The sequence below is a fragment of the Ambystoma mexicanum genome, chromosome 3p (assembly GCF_040938575.1).
Source record: "Ambystoma mexicanum isolate Mex_15411 chromosome 3p, UKY_AmexF1_1, whole genome shotgun sequence".
Classification (NCBI taxonomy): Eukaryota; Metazoa; Chordata; class Amphibia; order Caudata; family Ambystomatidae; genus Ambystoma; species Ambystoma mexicanum.
The window spans coordinates 808,353,897-808,377,345 of NC_090925.1; the positions used below are offsets into that span (position 1 = coordinate 808,353,897).

A 23,449-nucleotide genomic window follows, 5' to 3' on the forward strand; every position below is an offset into this window, starting at 1 on the left:
TGAGGAGGAATCAGCTCAAGTCCCTAATACTGAAACTCCAAATGATCAAGTCTCAAAAGAAACTTTAAAGAATAAGAAACTTGATGGTAAAAAAAAAAAAAGAAGAGAAAGGTGGAAGAACAGAAATGGGGACAAAGTCAGCCAGAAAGTAACCGCTAGTAGCCAAACAGACTCACTGGATCCTCCGAAAAAAATAGCTCCAATCTTTTTATGCAAAAAGAAACAGCCGATACTCAAAGCAACTGTATTAGAAATTGCGCCAATTTTCCTGAAACAAAATGAGAGGCCTATGTTAAAAGGGAGGGGTTTGAGCCTCGAACAAAAGTTTGAAGATGGGCAAGATGTGGAATTTGGTAATCCCGGTTTGAATGGAAGGGCATCAGATGAAGGCCCAACTAATAAAAATAGATGTAAGAGGGTGGCGTCAAATACACAGTTGCCTATAATACATCCAAGATTATCTGTTAACTCTCCTCCCGTTATCAATAATGTTTCCAATTGCTTGAATATCTAAGTAAAGTTGATATTAAGAAGCAATCTAACCCTATAAACAGGCCCACAATTCTGAATGAAATGAAAATAATTAATCTTTTAAGATTCCTGACTTCAAGGGACATTGATCGAGTCAGTTTTCCGGCTTATCCAAATACTACAATTACTAAATTGCAGATGAACTCCAGACTTGCCCTGGAAACTATGCTGGACTCGAATGATGAATCGCAGAAGAGAGGATATAGGTCATCACAAGGTCTTCACCTCTAAATGATATAAAAGTGCCAACTATGTTGACAGGGGTTCAACATCAAATGCTGGTAAAGGGAACTGATGCATTGGGAGGGATGGTGAATTTGTGGGAAATGATGACGGAAATGATAACACAAGTATTACAGAACAGAAAATAAGTATGCCTGATCAGAGGCTCTAGCTAAGGGGGAGCTAAGATGCCTCTCCTGGAACACAAGGGGATATAATTCCTTCTCGGAGGATGTCGAAAGACCATTTATTTTCCACAATTTTGATTTGATTTCATTTCAGGAAACATGGCTGACGGATGTATTGGGCATTGAGGGTTTTTCTATATTCAAGCAACTTGACAATACTTCAGGGTGTGGCAGGCCGAGTGGTGGTCTGCTAGTGGCTTGTAGAAGGGATGTTTTTCATGAGTGTGTACTGTTCTCAAACACAATACAGGGACTTTTGACAGTAAGACTACAGACAAGGGAATATAACATCATACAGTATTAGGTGGTGATAACGGTGTGCTGGAATCCGCAGACCATTGAGCCGCCACCTTTTTTGCAATCATTGTCAGATTTGTTGGAGGTAATTTTCTCCCAATTCCCATCGGATGACTTGTTAATATGGGGTGACTTTAATATGCAATGTATTACTACGAACTTGCCTCCTCTTCCGGCTAAGAAGATCATGTAAAATGGTCATATGTGGGTTGATTTTATGGCGGATTGGAATCTGACAATGTTAAATGATAATGTGAGTGGTGATATCCCTTGCGGCCCCACATGGCAGAGGGGGTGCGCGTTTTCCACAAATGATTGTCTTTGCCTCAAATAATGTCTTTGAAAAATGTTTAACTTTGAACTTGGTACAGAACAAGGACAGTGATCATGTAATGTTGGATCTAGTTCTAAAAATGGAAAATGGTCCCTATTCTTCTCAGGAGCTAGAGGTGAATTTAGCAGGTAACGGAGTGGTGAAGTTCAAACATGGGGGACAAATTCTTACAGATTGTCTGGAAAATGTTATCAAGGCTATACCCAATCATCAATTGAAAGGACAATGTAAACCAGGCAATTATATAATCTACATTTTTTTTGTGGGGGTTAAATGCCCCGATAAAGGGGAAAGAGAATCCTTTGAAGAGACATAAACATTTCTTTGATAATGAAATCTACGAAAAAAAGAAATTAGTAAGGGCAGAAAAATCTAGAATTAAGAAATCTGAAAAGGGGGAGAAGAAATGTGCTGCCTCTTTAAAGCAGATCAGTAATAATTACAAGAATTGGGCTAGATTACACAGGTTTTTGCTTTCGCACTGAGATGCGGAAGAAATGTTGAATGCAGTTTCTATGCGAAATTCAAGGAATTTTTGGTCTATTGTTACTTCTGCCCAGATTCTTACAAATCCCATGCAAATATCACCAATTGAAGAAAAAGCCTGGGTTGATCATTTTACCGAGATTTACGCCTTGACAAATTCCACAGATTTATATCAAATGGGTGAGGCAAAGTGGTCAATGGAGTCAAACATGGAGGATATTATACATTTCATAATGAAATCTTCCAACTCAAGTAATGCAGGACCAAATGGTCTGTCTAACACTACGCTGAAGAAATATCTTCCTGTCTGGGCTACTGGTCTCAAGATCCTTTTTGATAATATTCTAGAAGTGCAACATATTCCTGATTCATGGTATTCTTCCGAAGGAACAGACAGGCTTTAGAAAAGGTACACCCACTATTCTAAATATACTGTCCTTAAGCTGTATCATTGCTTCTTCTGGAGTGAAGTGGGGTCCTCCGCTCTTTGGCGCGTGGGTGGACCTCTCTCTCGAGCATTTGACACCATAAATAGGAATACATTTTGGTACAAATTAAAAAAGTGGGGTCTGCCCAATCGCTTGAATATTCAAATCCATCTCCATGAAGGATCAATGTTGGAAGTAAGGCTGACAAAATAAGGACAGTTATTGAGCCCGATTGTGACAGAGACGGGTGTTAGACAAGGTTGTCTGCTGGCTCCTTTCCTCTTTTTGTTTATGGCGGATCTGGGTGCATGGTTGATGGGGAAAGGTTTGGTGGCCCTGAAATTTGGAAATGGAAATGTGAACTGGTTGGCTTATGCTGATGACATTGTGGTCATGGACCACTCGCAAATCAGTTTACAGCGACTGCTAAATAGATTAGCAGAAAATGCCTCTTTAAACGACTTGATAATAAATCCAGAAAGTCTAATATCGTTATTTTCAAACATCCGTAGAAACTAACTAAAAACAATGTTTGGACACTAAATTCCTCGACTATACCAATTGTTAAGGAAGTAATCCATTTAGGGACCCAGGTGGTGGCGTAGTCCACCCAGAATATTTTTTTTCTCAGCTATTGAGATTAGGTTGAGAAAATTGGAAACCCAAATGAAGAGAATATATCGCAAACACTGTTGATTTTCACTCCCCCCCGCTAATAAAATATTATGTGGGGAAGGTGATCCCCTCTGTCACTTATGTACTAGAATGTAATTCCCAGGCTTTTGAGGCCAATTGGGATAGATTGGAAGGGAAGATCTGGAAGGATGTTTTGGCCTTGCCAATCTCCATTCCAATCTCATGTGTCAGATTTGAACTGGGCCTCAGCTCTATGTTGTCAACTATGGAGTGGAAGTGGTTAAGTCAGTATAGGCTAATCTTGGTTCCGCCTAAGATGTCGTTATATGAAGAGGTAGCTCAACAACTGAAATGGAATAATAACCCGTTTCACTGCAGGTGAACCGGCAATTGCTCGACCCCAAGTTTGAAAGTTACAAGTTGTCGTTTGATCCCCTGCCTTGCTATACCTTGCAACTTGACTCAGCTGATAAATCTCCCTGAGATTCTGGTGAAGAGGTTGTCTGCAGTCTACTCTGCATTTTCTTGGTGAAGGAAAGTGAAGCGCAGTCTTTCTTCAGTGCTGTTTGATGGAGGCTGGCCCATATAACCTAGGGTCCAATGCGAAGCGGTACGCGGAGTTTGTACCGCAGAGGTTGTCTGCAGTCTACGGCAGTCCACGGACTCCATGGAGCCAAAGGAGCAGACCCTCATGCCCCCTCTCGCAAAACACCTTAAGTCAAAAGAGAGAGGGTCTGAAAATCTCCCGCCATCAGACCCGCTCACAAGTCCGTCTGGGCGGGTCCTCAGAAGCCAGTTTGCATGCCCGGATCATTCAACAAGGGGTCACGGAAAAACTATCCCCTTGAAACTTGACCAACCGTCGGCCTCACTCACCTCATACACCTGTCTCGAAACGTTCAATCCTCAACACTTTCACCATTCTGACACGCTGAGAATCGCCGACTCAGCGTCAGACTCAGACCCAGACATAAGTCTGAGCACAGCAAATGGTGTCGGCAAGGAAAGCCTGCTGCAACATCGAGCAGCTAGCACTCAGCTCACCCCGCCGTTAGTGCACACTATGCAAGATTCCATCAGCGGGGAAAACCAGAGCGCTGTGGGTGAATCCCCCCCAACCCACCAGCATCAAGTGCGGCTGCAGGAAGAAACTACAGTCGACCAGGAACCCACTGACGAGATGTCTCCCGGCCGGCAGACCTCCGCCGTGGCGAGTGGTGCTCCGGATGCAGGTGCCGATGGGCACCTCCGGCCGGACTCCAGTCAACCGGCCGGGGACAAAGCCCCGTCGGAGACGGCTCCCATGACAGCGATTTTTGCCACTGTCAAAAGAAGTAAACCCACAATTCAAGGACATGTTACAAAATCTGCTGCCTTCAAAAACTAACGAGTTACAACATGGCACAGCACCCCTATCTATACAGGCGATGATACATGATGAACCTATGACCCAAGCCACAAGCTTGGGCAATAATGAGCCCAACCCCGATGGAATATCCCATCTGACCAACTTACCTGGCCCACCCGCCGAGGGGCGGCCGCTTCAGATCACGATTCTTCTGGGTTTTGGAATGTGGGGAACGACATAGAGGGGATTCCCCCGCCACATGCCCGTCCCATTGCCACCTACTCGAACCTTTACCTGAAAAAGAGAGAAAAGGCGTTAGCAATCTATAAAAAGAAAGTCCTGCACAAAAAAAAGGCAAAGACACATCTGAAGTGACGATCACAAAAGTCCATGAGAAAAAGCATTCTGCCTCAAGTAAAAAAAACGATATGGGGAAAGGTTCCTTTCCAAACCCTCTAATGTCAACTGCTGTGAAGGACTTCTTTACAAAACAATTTAAAAGAAAGCTTGAGGCTGAGGCTGAACTTTCAGATGCCGAGATATTAGATGCCGTTCATGACATTCTACCTGCATCAAAGCAACGTAAAACGGGACCAGAAGCACCTCTCTGTGGCCACAAAGAGGCAGGAGCAAGTGAACCAAATGAATCACTTGACATAGTTAACATTCACTCTTCCTCGATAAACCAACTAATAGCTGGGAACGGACACATGCAGCCACTAGAAATAACCTCTGAACCAGAGACAACCCCAACCATCGAACCCATGGGTCCGGCCCCATCAGAGATCTCAAATGAGATGGCCCAACCACAAACATCTATACTCAAAAATGCGCAACTTTCAAAACCAGATCCAGCCTTAGCGAAACAAACCTCCTGTGATCAAACGCAGGACTTCCAACTATATGACGCCGACCCTAAGCCAACTGACACTATAAATACAAGAATCCAGGAGGCTGGCGAATCTCATGAAAAAGCACGCCCTACTCCTGAGACACAATTAGACAAAATAGGCTCAAAGAAAAACAAAGATCAGGCACCTGGGCGAGACCCACAGGAACATCGTCAAGAACAGCGCAAAGAGGACCAAACAGCGATCAAAAACAGAAGATCGAGTGAAATATTTGCAAACATACACAATGACTCACCATAAAAAAAAAACGACATGTTGTCTATAATGTCGGCTATTGCCATCGCCCTCGCGCCCTTTGGAAAATGATATGAGTCTTTAAACAACTCTATGACGGATTCAGTAAAAGTAACTGTAATGATGCATTCCAAATTAATTTTTGTAGAAGGCTTCATAACAGCCCTTGAACAAAAAACGGCTGAGCCTGAATGAGTTTGGGACCTAAGACTCGCGACCCTGGAAGAAAAATTTAAACATCAACAGGACCCCCCTCCACTTCTCATCAATAAAGAGCAAAAAAACTCAGGGAAAGGGAGACAATCAGTGGCTGAGGTAAACCGCGAACCACAGAAAAGGTCAATGGCGGAAAATAAAATAACTTTACCACCACCGAAAGACATTACCAAAGTTGTATTACCGATATACCGGTAACCAAACCTGAGCAAAACACAGCATGTCCAGTGCCGGAACCTCAAAAAAAGAACGCTACCAAAATGCCTGCCATATTCAAACTAGCCAGACCTCCCATACAATTACAAAATAAAACGCTGAAAACAAAACTAACAAAGCAAACAACTACTTTGAAAGACTCATCTGGACGACTATGACGTATGGCTCTTGGAACACGCGTGTTCACCTAGCAAATCCTGGAATACAAGACTTGAAAACTTTGGACATCATTTGCCTCCAAGAAACTTGGCTACAGGAAAAACTGGCGCTGGACAGCTACGAAATCCAGCTATCGCCAGCGATAAAACGACTATTAGGAAGACCATCATCGGGCCTCTTGATGGCAGTACGATCTGGTTCAGGAATTACAATGGGAAAAAAAGTAGTTGAAGCCTATGGGCTCCTGGCAACATCAGCCTCATGGATTATCATAAACACAAAAGTGCTGAGGCAAATCATAACGAAGCTGGAAATAATAAACTTGTACTGGAACCCACAGAGAACCACAAACGCCACTTTTTGCATTGCAGTTTCTGACACATTAGACAAACTCCAAATTGAACTAAAAATCACACATCATTTGCGTGGACCTAAACGCGACCTGCAACACATTCTCTGATATCAGCACTCAGAAACAATCTAGCCTTTCGACGATCGAGCGAGGAAAGGCTTGGATGAACCGTATGAAGGAAAGCAACTTCCACAATGTAGCATCAAAATGTGGAAAGTACCCAAGCCTTCCAACATGGGAGCGAGCAAACTCGGCGGCAACGTTAGATTACAACTTCGTGTCTCAAAACCTACTACACTACGTTGATTTATTTGAGGTACATCGTACCAACGAAAGCGATCACAACTTACTTCACATGACAATGACCTCTTCCTGCCCACAAAAAGAACTCTACAAGCCAAACGTGGAGCAAAACGCACATCAGATGCGTCTCACATTAACAGCAGCAGATGTAAAATATATAACAAACAAATACAATGTCGACTTGAAAAACGCCCCTTCTGGCGCAAAATCAGCGAGACCCAATTATCTATCTCTCCTGATGGCTTACTAGCAAGAATTTATGAAAGGCAAAGGCAGTGGGAAAAAGAAGAATGGAAACCATGAATATGACAAGACACAAGTAGCAAAAAGAAGAGAATTAAGAAAACTAAAATGGTCTGCCCGCTCGCATGATTCGGAGGAAGGAAGAAAGAAGGTAGAGCAACCCTCTACCAAAGTGACGCCGAGAATATGATAACAATCTTAAATAACAAAAACACTAGACTTCTGGGCATTGATAAAAAGTAAAGACTGCCCGACTGCCAATCAGTTAGTGAATGCGGTCCCTGAGACAGATTGGATAGCCCACTTCTCTAACCTCTTTGCACTCTTAACACCTAATGTAATGACACCATAATTTCCGGTTGGAAATAATTGGGCCGATCTTAGGGTTTTTGAAGACATCAGAACATTAATCTCGAAACTCAAAAGATCAAGAGCACCGCGACCAGATGGTCTCACTAACATCGACCTCAAACAGAACCCGGACGAGTGGGCAATCTTTAAGTAAAATCTTCCATCAATGCAAAGTAACAAAGCAGATTCCGGCATCTTGGACCGAAGCTGTAGTGGTACCAATTTTCAAAAAAGGCAAGCACGACAATTCATCAAACTACAGACCAATCGCGCTGATGGACATAATTGGCAAAATCTTTGCTCCATTACTACTACAAAGATTTCAAAAGTGGTCCAAAACATCACCAAGTTCAGATCTTTTCCAAACTGGCTTTTTGAAAAACACCAGCACCAGCATTAACATCTTGCTTCTTAACATAATAAAAAACATCAAGACTGGTGCGCGATGAGTGTTTCTGGCATTCATCGACATGTCGCAGGCTTTTGACAAAGTCGATCGACAAATAGTGTGGACCAAACTAGCCTTATGGAATTGCCCCGCTGAAATTCTAGAACCAGTAATTGCTCTCCACACCAACACCAAAATCCGAGTACGCCTGAGCCAACAGGGCCAACTTTCAGAGGAAATTTAATCGGAGCGAGGAGTAAAGCAGGGTTGCCCCCTGGCACCTGCCCTCTTTATTGCATACATCTGTGACTTTCAACACTCTGAAGATTCTGTCAGATCATTCCTGCCTAAAATAGGTGACCACTTAACATCTCGTATCCTATACGCGGACGACTTAATTCTCTTAGACCAAACTCAAATTGGGCTACAGCGCAGATATCTAACCTGGCTGAATACACCAAAGAAAACAACTTGGAAATCAACATAGCCAAAACTAAAGTACTAATCCTTGACAAAAAGACAAACGGGAAAAAGAACAAAAGCCACTGGTCACTCAACAGCACAAAAGTAGAAGTCGACACGCAATTCAAATATTTAGGCATAATGATGGACTCAACAAAGAAAGAAAAAGCAATGATACAATCACTTTGGAGTAAAACAAAAACCTTGACCAGCCAAATTAGGATGGTAGATAGAAGATTCGGGAAATTCTCGTTAACACCAACAATAAACTTCTATAAATCCAAAGTGGTCCCTGCTCTGACCTATGGAATGGACGCATCCCTGAACATTCCATTATCGCTCTGGCCAAAGATCGAAGGTTACGTGTGGAAATCGGTCCTAGGACTGCCTAAATCAACTTCAATATGAGCCATCAGGCGGGAGCTCGGTCTTCTGTCACTGGCAACCTCTGTGGAACAAAGGCAAATGCAGCTATTACGGAAAATTCTAATTCCTGACAACTTGCCAATTTACAAAACTATCAACATTCAACTCCAAAGTGGCCGATGCAAAGCCTTAAACATCTGGAAACGTAATCTGGACACTAAATTGCATGAACTTGCTTGCTCTCAAGAAGATCTGATTACGAACCCTGAAAGAATAAAGACAAAAATGGGAGAAGACGATTGGATATCGACATGTGAAAAATCAACTGCAAACCATGTTGAGCCATCTTCATCATCGACAAACAAATTGAAAGTTCCACTAACATATTGCTCCAAATTTCCAAACAAAGCATTGCAGAAACTGTTTATGAGAATACGGCTGAACTTATTGCCGACCCAAGAAATCCGTGCGATACGCAGACTCACAACATCAGACAAATTGTACTCTGTGTAAAGAGGAATCGGAACAGGAAACGCTGCACCACTTATTAATGAATTGTCAAAAGACTAGCCATCTCTGGGTCGCATTTTTAACACCGCTTTTTGGTGACTCAAACATCTGAGACAAAGATATTTTGTGGTGTCGCTTGATAGCAGGGGAGACAGTGAGATATACCATAGTGGCTGTTAAAATTTTAGAAGCAGCAATGAAGATGATTACTTTTCAAACGACGTCTGATCGAATGGCTGATCATCCAATCTCCCCCTCATCTAACTAAAAGGAAATCGGTGACCTCTGGTCAACAGCACCATTGAATAACTCTTTTTATCTCCCGCTACTCTCCATTTTTCCTCATGTCCATTTGTCTGTTTTCAAATACGCTGTAACTACTGAAATGTCAACAATCAAGTACACTAACGGGGGAAGGGTTGTCAACACTCTACCCCGAACCACAGAAGCCAAATGAAGTCGACCCCTCCACCCGTGGTTGGCACAGATACCTGATATACAAACACAGGATACCACATGGCAGCCAGTGGGGGGAAGAGGGTTAGGGAGAGGTTGTGGACAGGATGGGGGATGTTAGGAACACCAGATAGAGGGTTAGGAAGTGCCTAGTTTGGATAGGACCGGGGAAGGAACAGGGAAACAACTATACTCTAATATCTTGTGAAATACCATAGACCATAACACAAACTCAGGACATCAATAGTGCCCCTTAGTACAGGCCACTGATGCAGCTTCCTTGAACACTTGTACCCCCTATGCACCTTGATACAGGCACAGGTAGTCATACAGTTACCTTAACCACATATATGCAAGCAGAATGAAACAGACACATGGGATGTTTTCCCAATATGAAGAACATAACACATGGCCCTATGGGCAAGCATTAGCACACTTACAAACATAAAACATATACTGTCATAGACCTGGACCAAACCCAAACTTTGTGCTGTGTTACTGAACACACTCGGAGTAGCCTAGTTAACAGCACTGATACTCGAGTGCAGCCTGTAGTTCCTTCCAGTGCTAGTGCCACAGGCATTGAAGCACCAGTACGCTGCAACCCAATATGGCCAGCACCACGTTTTCTCTCCGGACACTTTTGTAATCAATGAGTTCTGAGCCCATAAGCAATGCGCATCAAAGGTTACTGCCCCTGTTCAATAGAGAATACAATAAACATAGCACCAGCTTGAGCCCGTGTAATCATGTGAATTCATAAACCCATCCCGCACTTCTCTTTCATCCGGGAAGCTTGCAAGCCTTCCCAGACGTAACCTTGTGTAGCCCGTAGCAGATGCGCGGGTCCTTCTTCCACCGCTGCAAGATCCAAGTGATCGCTGAGGGAAAATGAAGTACCGGCATGGAAACCGCACGTGTCCTTTTTATGCTGCTGTCCGCTCGCATGGCCTGCTTAGGAAAGGACAAATACAGGCGCAAGCGGCTTCCCTCAATCCTCCGGCATTACTTCGTCTCACAAATCGGAATAAGCCACACCTGCGTGCACCGTTGGCCCTTGATAAACTGTTGCTAATTAGTGTCAGCTGGCCACACACGCGCACGGCAAGAACTACCAGATGTCCCAAAGACTGCTTCGAAAGGTAGTTTCTCTTCCTCTATACAGTTTTCTAAGCTTTCCGGAGTCCCTGACACCTTTTCTACCTCCTCCACCCCATAGTCCTGACATGAAAAGATCCTTGTAAAAATCCATTTTTGATTATAAACAAGAATTTTAAAAAAAGACAACCCGTTTCTAAAAACTCTTTGAGATGTGAACAAATTCTGGGGATGTCTGAGAGCTCTAGTGAAACTTTAATGCAGAACCCACAGAAGGTTAAAGAATCAATCAAAAGCATGGATTGGATGAGAATAATTGCAAAGATGAGAACTGCAAAAATATCCTCCTCCTGGTTTGAATTGGATAAACCGAGAGCGACAATTCCAGCTTATTTAAAGAAATGTTTGAATCCTAGTGTCAGAATGGATTTTTTTAGATTAAAATCTGGTACTGACCCTAGAAATTCAACATATTAGAGATCCAATTTCTTTCCCGACTAATATATGTAACTTGTGTGAAGATGGGGTGAAACAAACAGTTGCTCATCTGTTACCAGAGTGTTCGGGGAGTCTATTAGACAGAGGAAGTTACAAAGATTCGTACATGACCCTAGAATACTAAATTCAAAGATGTTTTGGCAGAGAATGAGTCAGGAGCAGGAAACTTTCCTTACAGCTGAAGTAATAGCGCTATTAAAAGAACTTCAATTATTGGGTACTGTGACCTAGAGGAATCTAATTTGGTGGTACTGAAGATTTAGATTTTTGGTTTTGTAGCAAAGATAAACTCAAGTACAGGATGAAATGTAGACCATAAACTGAAATGAATTTATTTTTCTTCTTTCTTTTTTCTTTCTTTCTCTTCTTTCTTAGAGTTTATTTATTTGTATTGATAATATACATGTTTTATATGTGATTTCGATGAAGTGAGCTTTTGCTTTGTTATTCTGTGATGAATTTATTGATTTGATTGAGTTTTTATGTGTTGTGCAAAAAGTCAAAATTGTTGACTAAATTCATAATAAAAAAGAAACCTTTTTATGGTACATTAAAGCTCTGCCCCGGGATGTTTGTCAGTTGCTCCTGTAAGTCTGCCTCCCAGTTGTGCGCTTGGTCTGCACTATCATATCAACCGATCTATACGGCAACAGCTCGTATAGCCGTGACACCTCGTGTCCCCCTTCTGAAATGTCATACAATGTCTATATGATCTCATCCTCCTGTAATATCCCATCAGTGACAGGCCATCTGCTCTGCACCCTTTTAAGTAGTACAGCATATGTGATGTACTGTCCTGCATGTATTCCTGTTTCAGCGCCGAGTGTGTTGAAATCCATTGGTTTACCTTCTCGCAATAGGTCGCCCACTGTCCTCACACCAATTGGTTCACAATATTTCCTCACTTTCAATCTGAGTTGTAAATCTTCCCCTTTTAGTGACACTAGTGGTATTTGGGGGGAATATGGCAAGTCTATATCCAGAAAGCAACTAGATCTGCTCCATACCTCTTTGCCCAGTTTCAGGCGTAACGGAGGGTCCAGGGTTCGTGGGCGAACGGTCCATATCCTTTCTTTCAAGAAGAATGGGGTACACTGTGACTGTAATAATAAGGTGTCTTGAGACTGCTCATCCGACAACCACTTTGCCACAAATTGTAGTTGGCACGCCATAAAGTAAGCCTCAAAGTGTGGGGCTCCAATTCCACCCCGAGCATACAGCTTTTACAATTTAGCAAGGGCCATACGGCATCTCAAGTTATGCCACAGGAACCCATGACATATTGGGTCTAACCTCTTGAAGAAGCTTCTAGGAATATTGAATGGCACTTTGCTGAAAAAATGGAGGAGCCTTGTCAGCACCACCATCTTCAACAGGGCTACTCTTCCCATCAGCGACGGCGGCAGCTTCCCCCAGAAAACCATGGATTGTTTATTTTATGCACCGTGTTTTGTAGGTGTTCTGTCCCGGGGTCATGGAAGATATCTACCCCCAGATATCTAAAATTAACTGCCTCCCATTTGATCAGCAGTACTGGCAACTTGTCTAGGGTTTTCCATTTGTACCCTGCCAACGGGAACAAGCATGACTTCTGAGCGTTAATCATGCTACCAGATAGGGCTACGTAATGCTCCAACACATCTAAAATATACTGAAGATTAGTTTCAGGATATTGTAAGTATTGGACCATATCATCGGCATACAGGGAAAGCAAACGAGTATTGCCCCGTATAGTTATGCCAGCGTCTTATTATTCCTTGCGAAGATATATCGTGAGCGGCTCCAGGGCTAGTATGAATAGTATAGGAGACCACGGGCAACCCTGCCTGGTACCTTTACTTAATTGCCATCATCTGAAATGCACCCACTGGTCTCAACCCTCGCAGTCGGGCTACTATATAGTAGTCTCGTCCACTTTATATATGTTGGTCCCATACCAAAGCCCTTCAACCCTGCCAGCAGCCTTGGCCACCTGACCGAATCGAATGCTTTAACTGCCTCAAGGGAAGCCACCACATGTGTACTAGCTTGAGTGTAGTGTAGTCTAAGATATGGTGTAACCTCCTGATGCTACATGTAATATTTCTATTCGCAACATATCGTGATTGGTCTGGGTGGATTAGTTTAGATAATTCAGGCTTGAATCTATTCGCTAGTAAGGCTGTGAGTATCTTCCTATCTTGATTTAAGCAGCGATAAGGGCCTATAAGAACCACAGTCTTCCTACGGCTTGTTTTGCTGCAGTAGTGGGACAATTATGGATTCCCTTAGCGATGCTAGCAGTATTCCATTCTCCAGCACCTCATTTAGCATTTCTAGCAATGAGGGCACCACTTCTGTAATTAATTCTTTGTAGAATTTGCTGGGTAACCCATCCGCTCCCGAACCTATGACCGTCGGCAACCCCTGTATGGTGGATTCCAGTTCCTCTGCTGTTAGGTATGCCTCTAGCCTGCTTGCCGCCCCTGCCTCTACTGCCTCGTCAATCTCTGCTTGTTGCGTTGTCAACGTTTCTGCATATAGCTCCCTATAGTAATCATAAAAGCATTTGTTTATCTCTGCCTGCGTCGTGTAGGCTTCCCCATTGTTTCCCTTAACTGCCCGTATCATATCTCTTTTAATCTCGCTCTTATAACGCCAGGCTAACAGACGTCCCGGCTTATCTCCTTCTGCATGTTGCTTTTCTATGTACTTACTGTAATTCAAATTACCTAGTATAACCCAGTGATCAAAACATTCTTGCTGCATTCAGGCTTCCTTCTGGGCCCGTTCCGTGGTTGCCTCTTCCGCACTGCCCAAGGCTTCCACCCTGGCTTCCGCTCTATCCAAATCTTTCTCTATAGTAGCTTGCGTTCCCTTGGCTGTAGCTATTGCTGGCCCTCCAATTACCACTTTACATGCCTCCCACAATGTGCCAGCCGAACTGACACTTCCTTTATCATTTCTGAAGTAGTCTTTGACCCCCTCTCTCAAGGGTTTCCTGAATATCACGTCTCTGAGAGATTCACTTCTAAGTTTCCAAGTCGGAATTTGTGCCCTCAGGGGGGAGGGAATACTGCCATGTAACTAATAGAGGAGCATCGTCCAACAATACTTGTGCTTTATATTCTGCCTTCGTAAACTCACCTAGTGTTTCTACTCCAGTAAAGATATAATCCAATCTAGTGTATAACGCTTTTGGGGTGGTATAGGATAAATATTCCTTGGTTAGTGGGTGCAAGGCTCGCCATACATCAGACGGTGTGACTGCTCATAGTATCGTATTAAAAGCTTTAGCCGCGGGGGCAGGATGCACCCACTTATCTGATCAATCTAATTTCGGGTTCAGAATACAGTTAGTCGTCCCCATACCAACATGCTATCTCTGTATCTGGCCAGTTGTGGGTACAGTGACCTAAAGTAGTCTCCCGTTTCCTGCTTAGGTGCATACCTGTTAACAATACAGAGCTCCCTCCTTTCCACCATACCGTGTACTATAACCTTTCTGCCCTTTGAGGGGGACTGACAGCGCCACCCAGATCAAAACTCCTCTCGCAAATACAGAGTATGTCGAGCCCAAGGTCCACCTCCCCATTTTCTTGCTAGAGTTACTTGTCTGTCTACCGTTAAATGTGTTTCTTGGAACAGAGCTATGTCTACTTTTTGGCTCCTTTAAAAATTGCATAGCCCTGTTTTGTTTAAAGCTGTTGAGCCCCCCCTAACATTCCATGAAACTATTTTAAGATTCCCCATCACAGATTAGCAATCTGGTTTGTTTTGGCAGTCCAGTGTGCATATTATACATCGTGAGTGTGCTACTATAGGCTAACTTCCCTTTAACAACCCCAACTCCTTGAGTCCCGTTAGAAGCGATTTCCCTCAATGATCCATCTCTGGTACACTTGCAGTGTCAGAAGATGTGACTACGGAAAGAAGGATACATTTATGTTTAACAACACACAGCATCCTGTTCTCAGTGTGGTATGGCCTTTACAGATGGAAGCCGCCGGGTAGGAAGGGATTGCTGGAGGGCGAACGAAGATAGGGTAAAGACTCGATACTGCAAACTGCTTGCTGGTTCCCACTGTGGTCCAGCTGACCATCGTGTGCAAAGACTACTTTGCTGCAGGCCCGGGCATGGAACTATAAGCATTGCATACTATTGGCTCGCGCTGCGCTGAATCCAGCTCCCTCTAAGGTCCACCCCTAGTACACCCGCAGTGTACGAAGAGGCGACAAAGGAACGAGACACATCCATGCGTATCAGTACGCGGAATCCAGTTTCCAGTGTAGTCCCACCGGCATGGATGGAAGCCTCTGGGTAGGAAGGAAGTGCTTGGGAACGTACGGAGTTAGCGGAATCTGATGCTGCAAACTGATTTCACAGGGTCCAGCTTCATAAAGTTGCATCCCGGGCATATATGGCACGGCTGGAGGAGTTGTCACAGCGTCGAGCTGCAGTTAGGGATACATAGCGAGCAGTGAGGCTGCATCAAGAGTAGTCCCAGCGGGCCGAAATAAGTCGCAGAAGGCGCCTAGCAGGGACTGGAGTCTCTAGCAGGCTCTGCAGTGGTGGTGTGGCATACAAGAAGGGTGCATGCACACCAACCATCGGAGGAACAACCACGTACACCATGTACTAGGGGTACGGACATATCTTTACAACACAAGCCAGCTGGGACCAGTACCCAATGCCGATATTCAGGGTCAATTTGGTGCGTTGAATGTTACACAAGAAAAGAAAATAGCCGGAAGAAGGTCAGGTGAGGAGCAATCGAGCGCAGCAGATGGCCTGTAGCCAGCAGAGACAGGCTAGTCCCAATTGAGAACTGGTTCACAGCGTACTGAAGGCCGTGACATCCGGCAGCCACATAAAGGCAGCCCGAAAATTGAAGCTGTACAAGGTCATGAAGTCATACAACGCTCCCATCAGAAGTTGAACAGACAAAACAATGCAGAGTTCCGGCTAGTGCTGCTGGGCACGAACCAGCCCAACACTGGGTGAAGACTTGGCGCGGCTTGCCCCCTTGGCTGCTCCGAAGGCATTACTGGGAAGCTACGGCAGAGCACTGGTCGGAGCCGCACACCGGAAGCACATTGCCATTCAGGTGCTTGGAAAGGGGACAACCGCAGTGACTACAGCCCTTGGTGGATAGCAGCAGTCTACTGTAACTGGGGCTGGTTGGCGTAAAGCAATGGAAAGCTTCCCTGCCTTTAGCAAATCACAACAGGCCATGATCAGAACACCATATCTATAGCAGAGAGAGCCCACCACTGGGAGAGCACCCTGGACAATACGACCCCAGGCGGCAGAATTGAGCAACACAGTGAAGGAAAGCAGTAAAGGCACCTTGAAGTTAACATTCGTCCTTGAACACATGGAGTGGGACCCTCACCGGGTTTTCGGCCGACCAGTAGCAGGTCTCCATGTACCTAGCAGCACCAGGTGATCAAGAGATCATCATGGGTGGACCAGTCATGTCCACGTCGCAGAAAAGTAAAACAAAGCAACCCACATTGGACACATTTGCCAAGTCTATAAATCCAGCAGGGAACGATGGCTCAAGTACTTTGTATCCACAAGAGGAGTCAGTACACACAAAGGGAGATCAGTGGGTCCTGGAAGCCATTGCAGTTCTGGAGATTGCACTGGAGTCCAAGATGGATGCGATCAGCCTGAACGTAAACCTCCTACGGCAGGATATTCGGTTACTAGCAGAACGTACAGGGGCGCTTGATAAAGAAGTTGCGACACATGCCACCGGTCTGAACGATACCTCCAAGGAAGTCAAAATCCTACAACAGCAAGTGCACAATCTAGAAGGAAGGTGGATGAGGCGGAAGGACGAGTCAGTCATAATTATGTATGCACGAATACCATCAATTTAATTGAAAATATGTTGCTTCAAGAGGTGGGCCCAGGCAACCTCACTAATGGCTTTACGGTTGAGAGCGCACATAGAGCCCTGTCTAGGGGACCACTGCGAGGGGTCCCTCCGCGACCCATAATAGCTCGTATTTTGTATTATAAAGACAGGGAAAATATCCCGGAAGGGTGTCACGATGCAGATGGATTCTGCGAATATTACTGCATAACCAGATTACACTCTACAGGTGCAACGTCACAGAATGAACTTTACATCAGTTAAGAGAAGACTACGAGACTGGACCGTCAAGCATATGCTACTGTATCTGGTGAGGCTGAAAGTCATACACAAAGGCAGAAGTGTGCTCTTCAATGCTGAGGAAGCAAATAAATGGATGGACACTGAAAACGTACAGACCGAAATGAAAGACCCGCCCGCCACTGAGGAGAACGCAGACTGAGGAGCACCATCGGGATTTGACGAGATGCAGCCGGCTGACGACGCCAGATGACCATGAGAAGCATCCTTGTATTGAAGCATTATTACTGTGTTTAGTATGGGAGTTTACGCTGTGGGGAGAATGCCTGCACCTGTGTGTGGATTGTCCATGGATACAGTTTTTTGGAGTATCCAACTGCTGCACTCCTAGCAGTATATACACCACTGCTGGAGTAAGAAGCAGGAATGCCTGAGCACGAGGTACTGAGCTGGGCAACTGTTTGGGTGCAAGCTGAGTCCACTGTTTCAGGCCAGGATAATGTTGGATCATCGGGGAGCTCGGAGAGAAGAGGTCCTTACAGCATGGCCGCTTAGCCACGCCCCCGACCCCAAATGGCAAATTAGGCTTGACCCCAGCGTCGAGGGACAAGTGGTGTCCATAAACAAAAGTGGGACGTCGATCACCAAAGAAGAATTTACTGAATTATTTTCAGACACACCTGGCCGCATTAAGAACTATGTACACAAGATGAGATTAAAACAAGGAGCACTACCAGTCAAGCACAGGGTGAGATCGGGCCGGCGATGGTGAGAGTTGCACTACAAGAAAAACTAGAAGAAGGAACCAATGAGATGGTGGAGTCATTGGAATGGCTCAGCCCTGTGGTCCTCCTAAAGAAACAGAACACCAGCGACTTGCGCATCTGCATTGACTTATGCAGCCTAAACCTGGAGGTAGTGTTGGACAGTTACCCCTTACCGAGCATAAATGAGATGATTTTGCTGATGAAGGAGGCAAAGGTTTTTTCAAAACTAGATATGAGAAACGCCTACCACCAGATAAACTTGCATCGGAAGTCCAGACCCCTCACTGCTTTTATAACCCCATTCGGAACGTATCAATTCACCAGAATGTCTTTTGGGTTGTCTTCAGTGGCCTCTGCGTTCAGCGCATGATGGACTCCCTTTTGGAAAACATTGAAAATGTCTCATATTTCCAAGATGACATGTTAATTATTTATGCGGAGGACAAGGAGACACATGATACAGCTCTCCGTGAAGTGTTGGCAAAATTTCAAGAAGCCGGAGTGCGGCTATGCTATAATAAGTGTGTACTGCAGGCTGACGAAGTAGAGTATCTGGGATACACTATATCCAAGGCAGGCATTCGCCCCAAGAAGGATCTGCTGCAAGCCATTATGAAGGCGCTTCCCCCAACAGTATGGAAGAGTTGAGATCATTCTTGGGACTATATGAATATTATGCAAAATTTGTGCAGAGCAAGCAAAGTCGTTTGAAGGCATGCACCCTGTTGTTAAATAGCAGGCTGGAGTCAGTAATTCAGGTTAAAAAGAAGGGGTTTATTCAGGCATTCAGAACGAAATTGCAGCTTTTGTAACTCATATCACAAATAATGCAAAGTAAATGGGCTTCTCGCTGGCACTGTGCATTCAGCACCAAAGTAAAGAAAAGTCCTGCCTCGGGTTTGCCTTCTTTACATCAGAGTTCAAGTGTCCAGGGGGCAGAAAGATATAAACAAGGGCGAGGAACAAAACCAACTTCAAGTGTGCATTGTTGGCTTTTCAGTGCTGCGCCTCACTTGCACTGGACATCTCGCTGAGCCTTCCCCTTGTTGCTGCCCGCTTTTCCTCATGAGCCATGTTTGAACAAAAAAGAAAAATAAAGGAAACAACACCAAGAATGTTCCTTTTAGACCGGCGTTGTGCTCTCGCAATCAGAGTTCCGGTCGTAAAATGCCACAGGAATTCCAAGAGCACTCTTTCCTTGCCGTCTTTCTTTTCGCTGTGGTTTTCCAGATCCCTGGTTTGAATGTGCGGATGTAGGGACTTCCTCGGTCCCAGCGGTAGATTGACCCAGTATGCCCACTCGAATCCACTGATGTCCGTGCTCCACTCCTCTGCGCCCGCACTCGGCTCCTAGATGAAAGAATCGGGAGAGCTAATGAGTTCCAGGTAGCCGCTTTTAACCGCACCTCCCCTCCACCCTCCACCCTCTTCACCTTCAGGTGTGCTCAATTCTTTCCACCTTTCCCCAGCCAGCCCCTCCCTTGCCCTCTCCACCTCCAGAGGCGTTGGTTTTTCTATTTCTTTATTTTTACAATGGCTCAGTGCAACTTCCCTATCCCGTACTTTGCCCACACCGTAGCTCTTCCTACCTTGGCTATAGGGAAACCTTTCCTTCCTGGTATGCAACCCCCTTTTATTCATTTTTGGTTTAAAAGGAATATATTTGTTTTGACCCAGAGGCATTATGGGAGATGTAGTCCGTGGTCCGACATCTACTGTTGGAGAACTGCCTGTAATTCCTAACAGTGACATATTGACCTTTCTTGTGTTATTATTAGTGGGAGTCACTGCTCTTGGTGACTCTGGATCACTGACTTAACTCCCTGGTGGGAGTTTCCTTGTGGTTTTTCTGTTTTGCCTGGCCATTGCCGGCCAGTCCCACGGGACCTGCGGTTTCCAACCTCACACCTGTCTACAGCCATTCAATTCTCAATGGAAAACTATGATCACTACGGATGCCAGCGTGTACGAAATGGGGGCAACCTTCACCCAAAAACGCAATGATGAACACATTGTTGCTTTTGCATCCAAAGTACTCTCGCACACAGAAAGAAATTACTCTTCCATAGTAAAGGAGATGTTGGCATGTGCATGGGCTGTGGATTACTTTTGCACATACACCTGGGGTTTGACATTTTTGCTGGTCACCGACCACAAACCCCTAGTGCACCTACTGAGCCCAGGAGGGACTTGAACGTCGACACCCCGCCTTGCTTGCATCGCAGCAAAGCTGAAAGAATACATGTATGAAATAGAGCACATTGCGGGGTGGAAAAATGCCCAGGTGGACTGTATGTCCAGACTGCAACTGCGCAAAGACAGACGAGCTGAATATGTGGTTGCATCACTCACTGAGTTGAGGAGTCTGGAATTCCTCAAAATGAGTGAAGGGCACTGGAAAGAAGCAGCAGCCAAGGATACCACCACAACAAAAAGGGTGGCCTGATAAGTACATTCCAGAGGGGTTGCATCCTTATTGGAAAGTGGCAGTTAAAATCTTTGAATGTGAGGGGATACTCATGAGAGGTGACTAAGTAATCCCACCCATAGCAAAGAGAAGAACCATTATATGCAGGGCTCATGCCGGTCATTTTGGAAACAACATAACAAAAAGAAGGGTGAGGGAAGCATATTGGTGGCCAGGAATGGACTTCTAAATACGGAAAATGAAAGAGGTGTCATGAATGCGTGAATAGTGACACGCGACTTAAAGTAAGAAAAGCGCCACTACACCCCACAGAAGTGCCAGAAAGAGTGTGGCAAAAATTGGGCATGGACTTCATAGGCCCGCTAGAGCTAATGAAACATGAACACAAGTATGGCATAGTGTAAGTGGACTATTTATCCAAATAGATACAAGTTGACTTTGTATCGAACATAACCACAACTACTGTGATTTCTGTTCCTCAAGAACATTTTTCAAAGAGAAGGGTTGCCTAGAGAACTGGTCACTGACAAAGCAGTTCATCTCGCCTAGAGAAGTGGAAATGTTGATGAAGGCGAACAATAACCAGCAAATCAAAGCTGCCTTATATCACCCACAAGCAATGGGTTGGTGGAACACACCAACAGGTTCCTTAAGGGAGCCTTGCAGTTAGCCACCGCAGTGGGTCTCGATCCGCTCAGCACAGTCAAGGAAGCAGTGGCTGCTCATCACCTTGCACCCAATGGTCACAAACATATCGCTGTTCCATCTTCTCAGAGGACGCAGGGCAGCATCCACCCTGGTCCCGCCATGGTTGGCAAATGTAAAAGAGGATGAAAAATTGGACATGGAAGAATTGGTGTGGCGAGTGAAGCAGAGCAAAGAAAACATGAAGAGATATAGTGACGAAAGAAGAAGCCACAACAAAGCACAGTGCGAGAAGGGGATGTAATAAAGATTAGAATGCTACATAGAGATCCCGTGACTGGGTCCAAGTTCAGCAGACCATTGATGGTAATGCTGCGAGGGACAAACCATTCACGCACCCAAGACTGAAAGCGATGGAACTTGGAGAGAGTGGCGGTATATCAAAGGGGCACAGGAGAAGCACCCAGCCCGCAACAGAGGAGCAGAGAAATCAAGAGAAGAGCCTGGCCTAGGAGAACCCAACAACGCGACCACAGCCTGAACAAGAAGAGGAGCAGGATGATGGGGCACCATCCCAAGTGGAAACCAGTCGCAAGAGGAGCGCAGTGAGACAAGAGAGAAAAAAGTGAAAAAAAGTGCAACAACGCAAGAAGAGAATTTAGAGAACAGTCGACCACAGAGAGAAAGAAGAAGGCCAGGAAGGTACACCGACTACGCGATGGAGTAAGGCAAGTTGTCCAACAAAAGGAGGTATGTAGAGTAAAGGACTTCAAAGTCTCGTATGAGCAGACCGCGAGATGGTAAGCGGGCTTCCCGCTAAAGGACATTACGAGCGCCGTGAGCCAGAGTAAGGAAGGCAGCCCAATGCTCCCCTGCAGACTCATGGACCTACTCCCTTACCCTGCATGCAGGTGAAGCCAGCAGTGACTCTTCATATAATTAATCTACTTTGTCTTGATATTGCACTTAAGGGTGAAAAGCCAGTGCTGTTTATGCTGAGTGATTAAATAAGCACAACTACAACCTCCTGCCTGAGTGTGATCATTAATCAGACCACAACAGTCCGAGCATGTGCTTTGTGGGAGTGATGTACCTGTTTGTCTGTGGGAGAATGAATCATTCCGTGGGATTCTGCATTTGAAGCTGGTTCCTGGTCTCCATTCTGTCATTTTGCCTCTCTTTGTAGACTGGGAAACAGGGGATTTGAATATTGTACTGTATGGCCTAGCCCATCTCTGCTATTCCAGAATAGCAAGCACTGTCTGACTACATGTGCATATAGATTGCAGAGCGCAAATGCAGCCCACTCTCCAGCTCTCTGAGAGGTGCACAGAAGCATCCATTGGGGGCAAACCCTCAAAGTTCAAGTTGTGTCATGTGAGTATTGGAATGCTGGAGAAGTCTGCAAGCTTCATTGTGTTTTTTCAATCTGTCCTTTTCCCCAGGGGCTATAGTCAATCCAGATACACGGCTTGCGTGGGCGAGTATCAGCTATCCTACGGCAACCCCAATGCAGTCTGCTCGAGGATCCAGACATTGATAATCCATCCCAGCTACACAGTTAGTGGAGGCCCTGGAGACATCATGCTGATGGCACTGAGCACACCGCTGACCTTCACAAACTACGTCATGCCCATCTGTCTACCAACCCCCTCGGTCCAGCTCCCATCTGGAGCCGAGTGCTGGACCACCGGCTGGGGAGCTATCCATTCTTCAGGTAGGTGCATGTGACGAGGCGTGCCCTTTCCCCTTGACCAAGCTTTGCCAGTACCCCCTGCTGCTCACCGGTCTCTGCTTTTGCGAGGGCAGTTGATGGGAACAACATCGGAGTGTAAGATATTCCATGTCCCTTCCATTCAGGCAATAATGTTGATTGCAATTGATGCATATGCTTCTATTCTACATGGTATCATCCCCCATAAATCACAAAGTATAAAGTTACTTTGTGGTAGATTTCATCATGTTTTCTTTTAATGCCCACATAGGCCTTGCCCCACCCATCTTTATATATCTATTCTCCCAAAACCCGCCGATGAAAGCATCCATGAAACTACTTACCACTTTGTAATATATGTCGATGAAACCATGTCAAACGAAGTAATGTATGAGCTCCAATCCCATGCAGGGTAAACTGTCATAAAGCTCTATAAATCCTATAATGCAATCACTAACTCTTCCTGAAAATGTAAAAAAATGTAGATCTTCTTTTTTCAGGCATTAATCATGAGGCCCTTGTGCTTCATTACAAGTTTGGCACTGCAGGAAAGAAACT

General features: G+C 45.0%; 1 protein-coding gene across 1 annotated transcript in view; it reads left to right on the top strand.

The window, feature by feature from the left end:
• The window catches only part of LOC138580914 (serine protease 27-like), a 165,539-nt gene that overhangs the window by 112,462 nt on the left and 29,628 nt on the right, over positions 1-23,449 (top strand). The window contains exon 4 of the mRNA XM_069651845.1: positions 22,623-22,894. Within this exon, the coding sequence (XP_069507946.1) occupies positions 22,623-22,894 (272 nt within the window). The remainder of the gene's footprint in view (positions 1-22,622; positions 22,895-23,449) is intronic.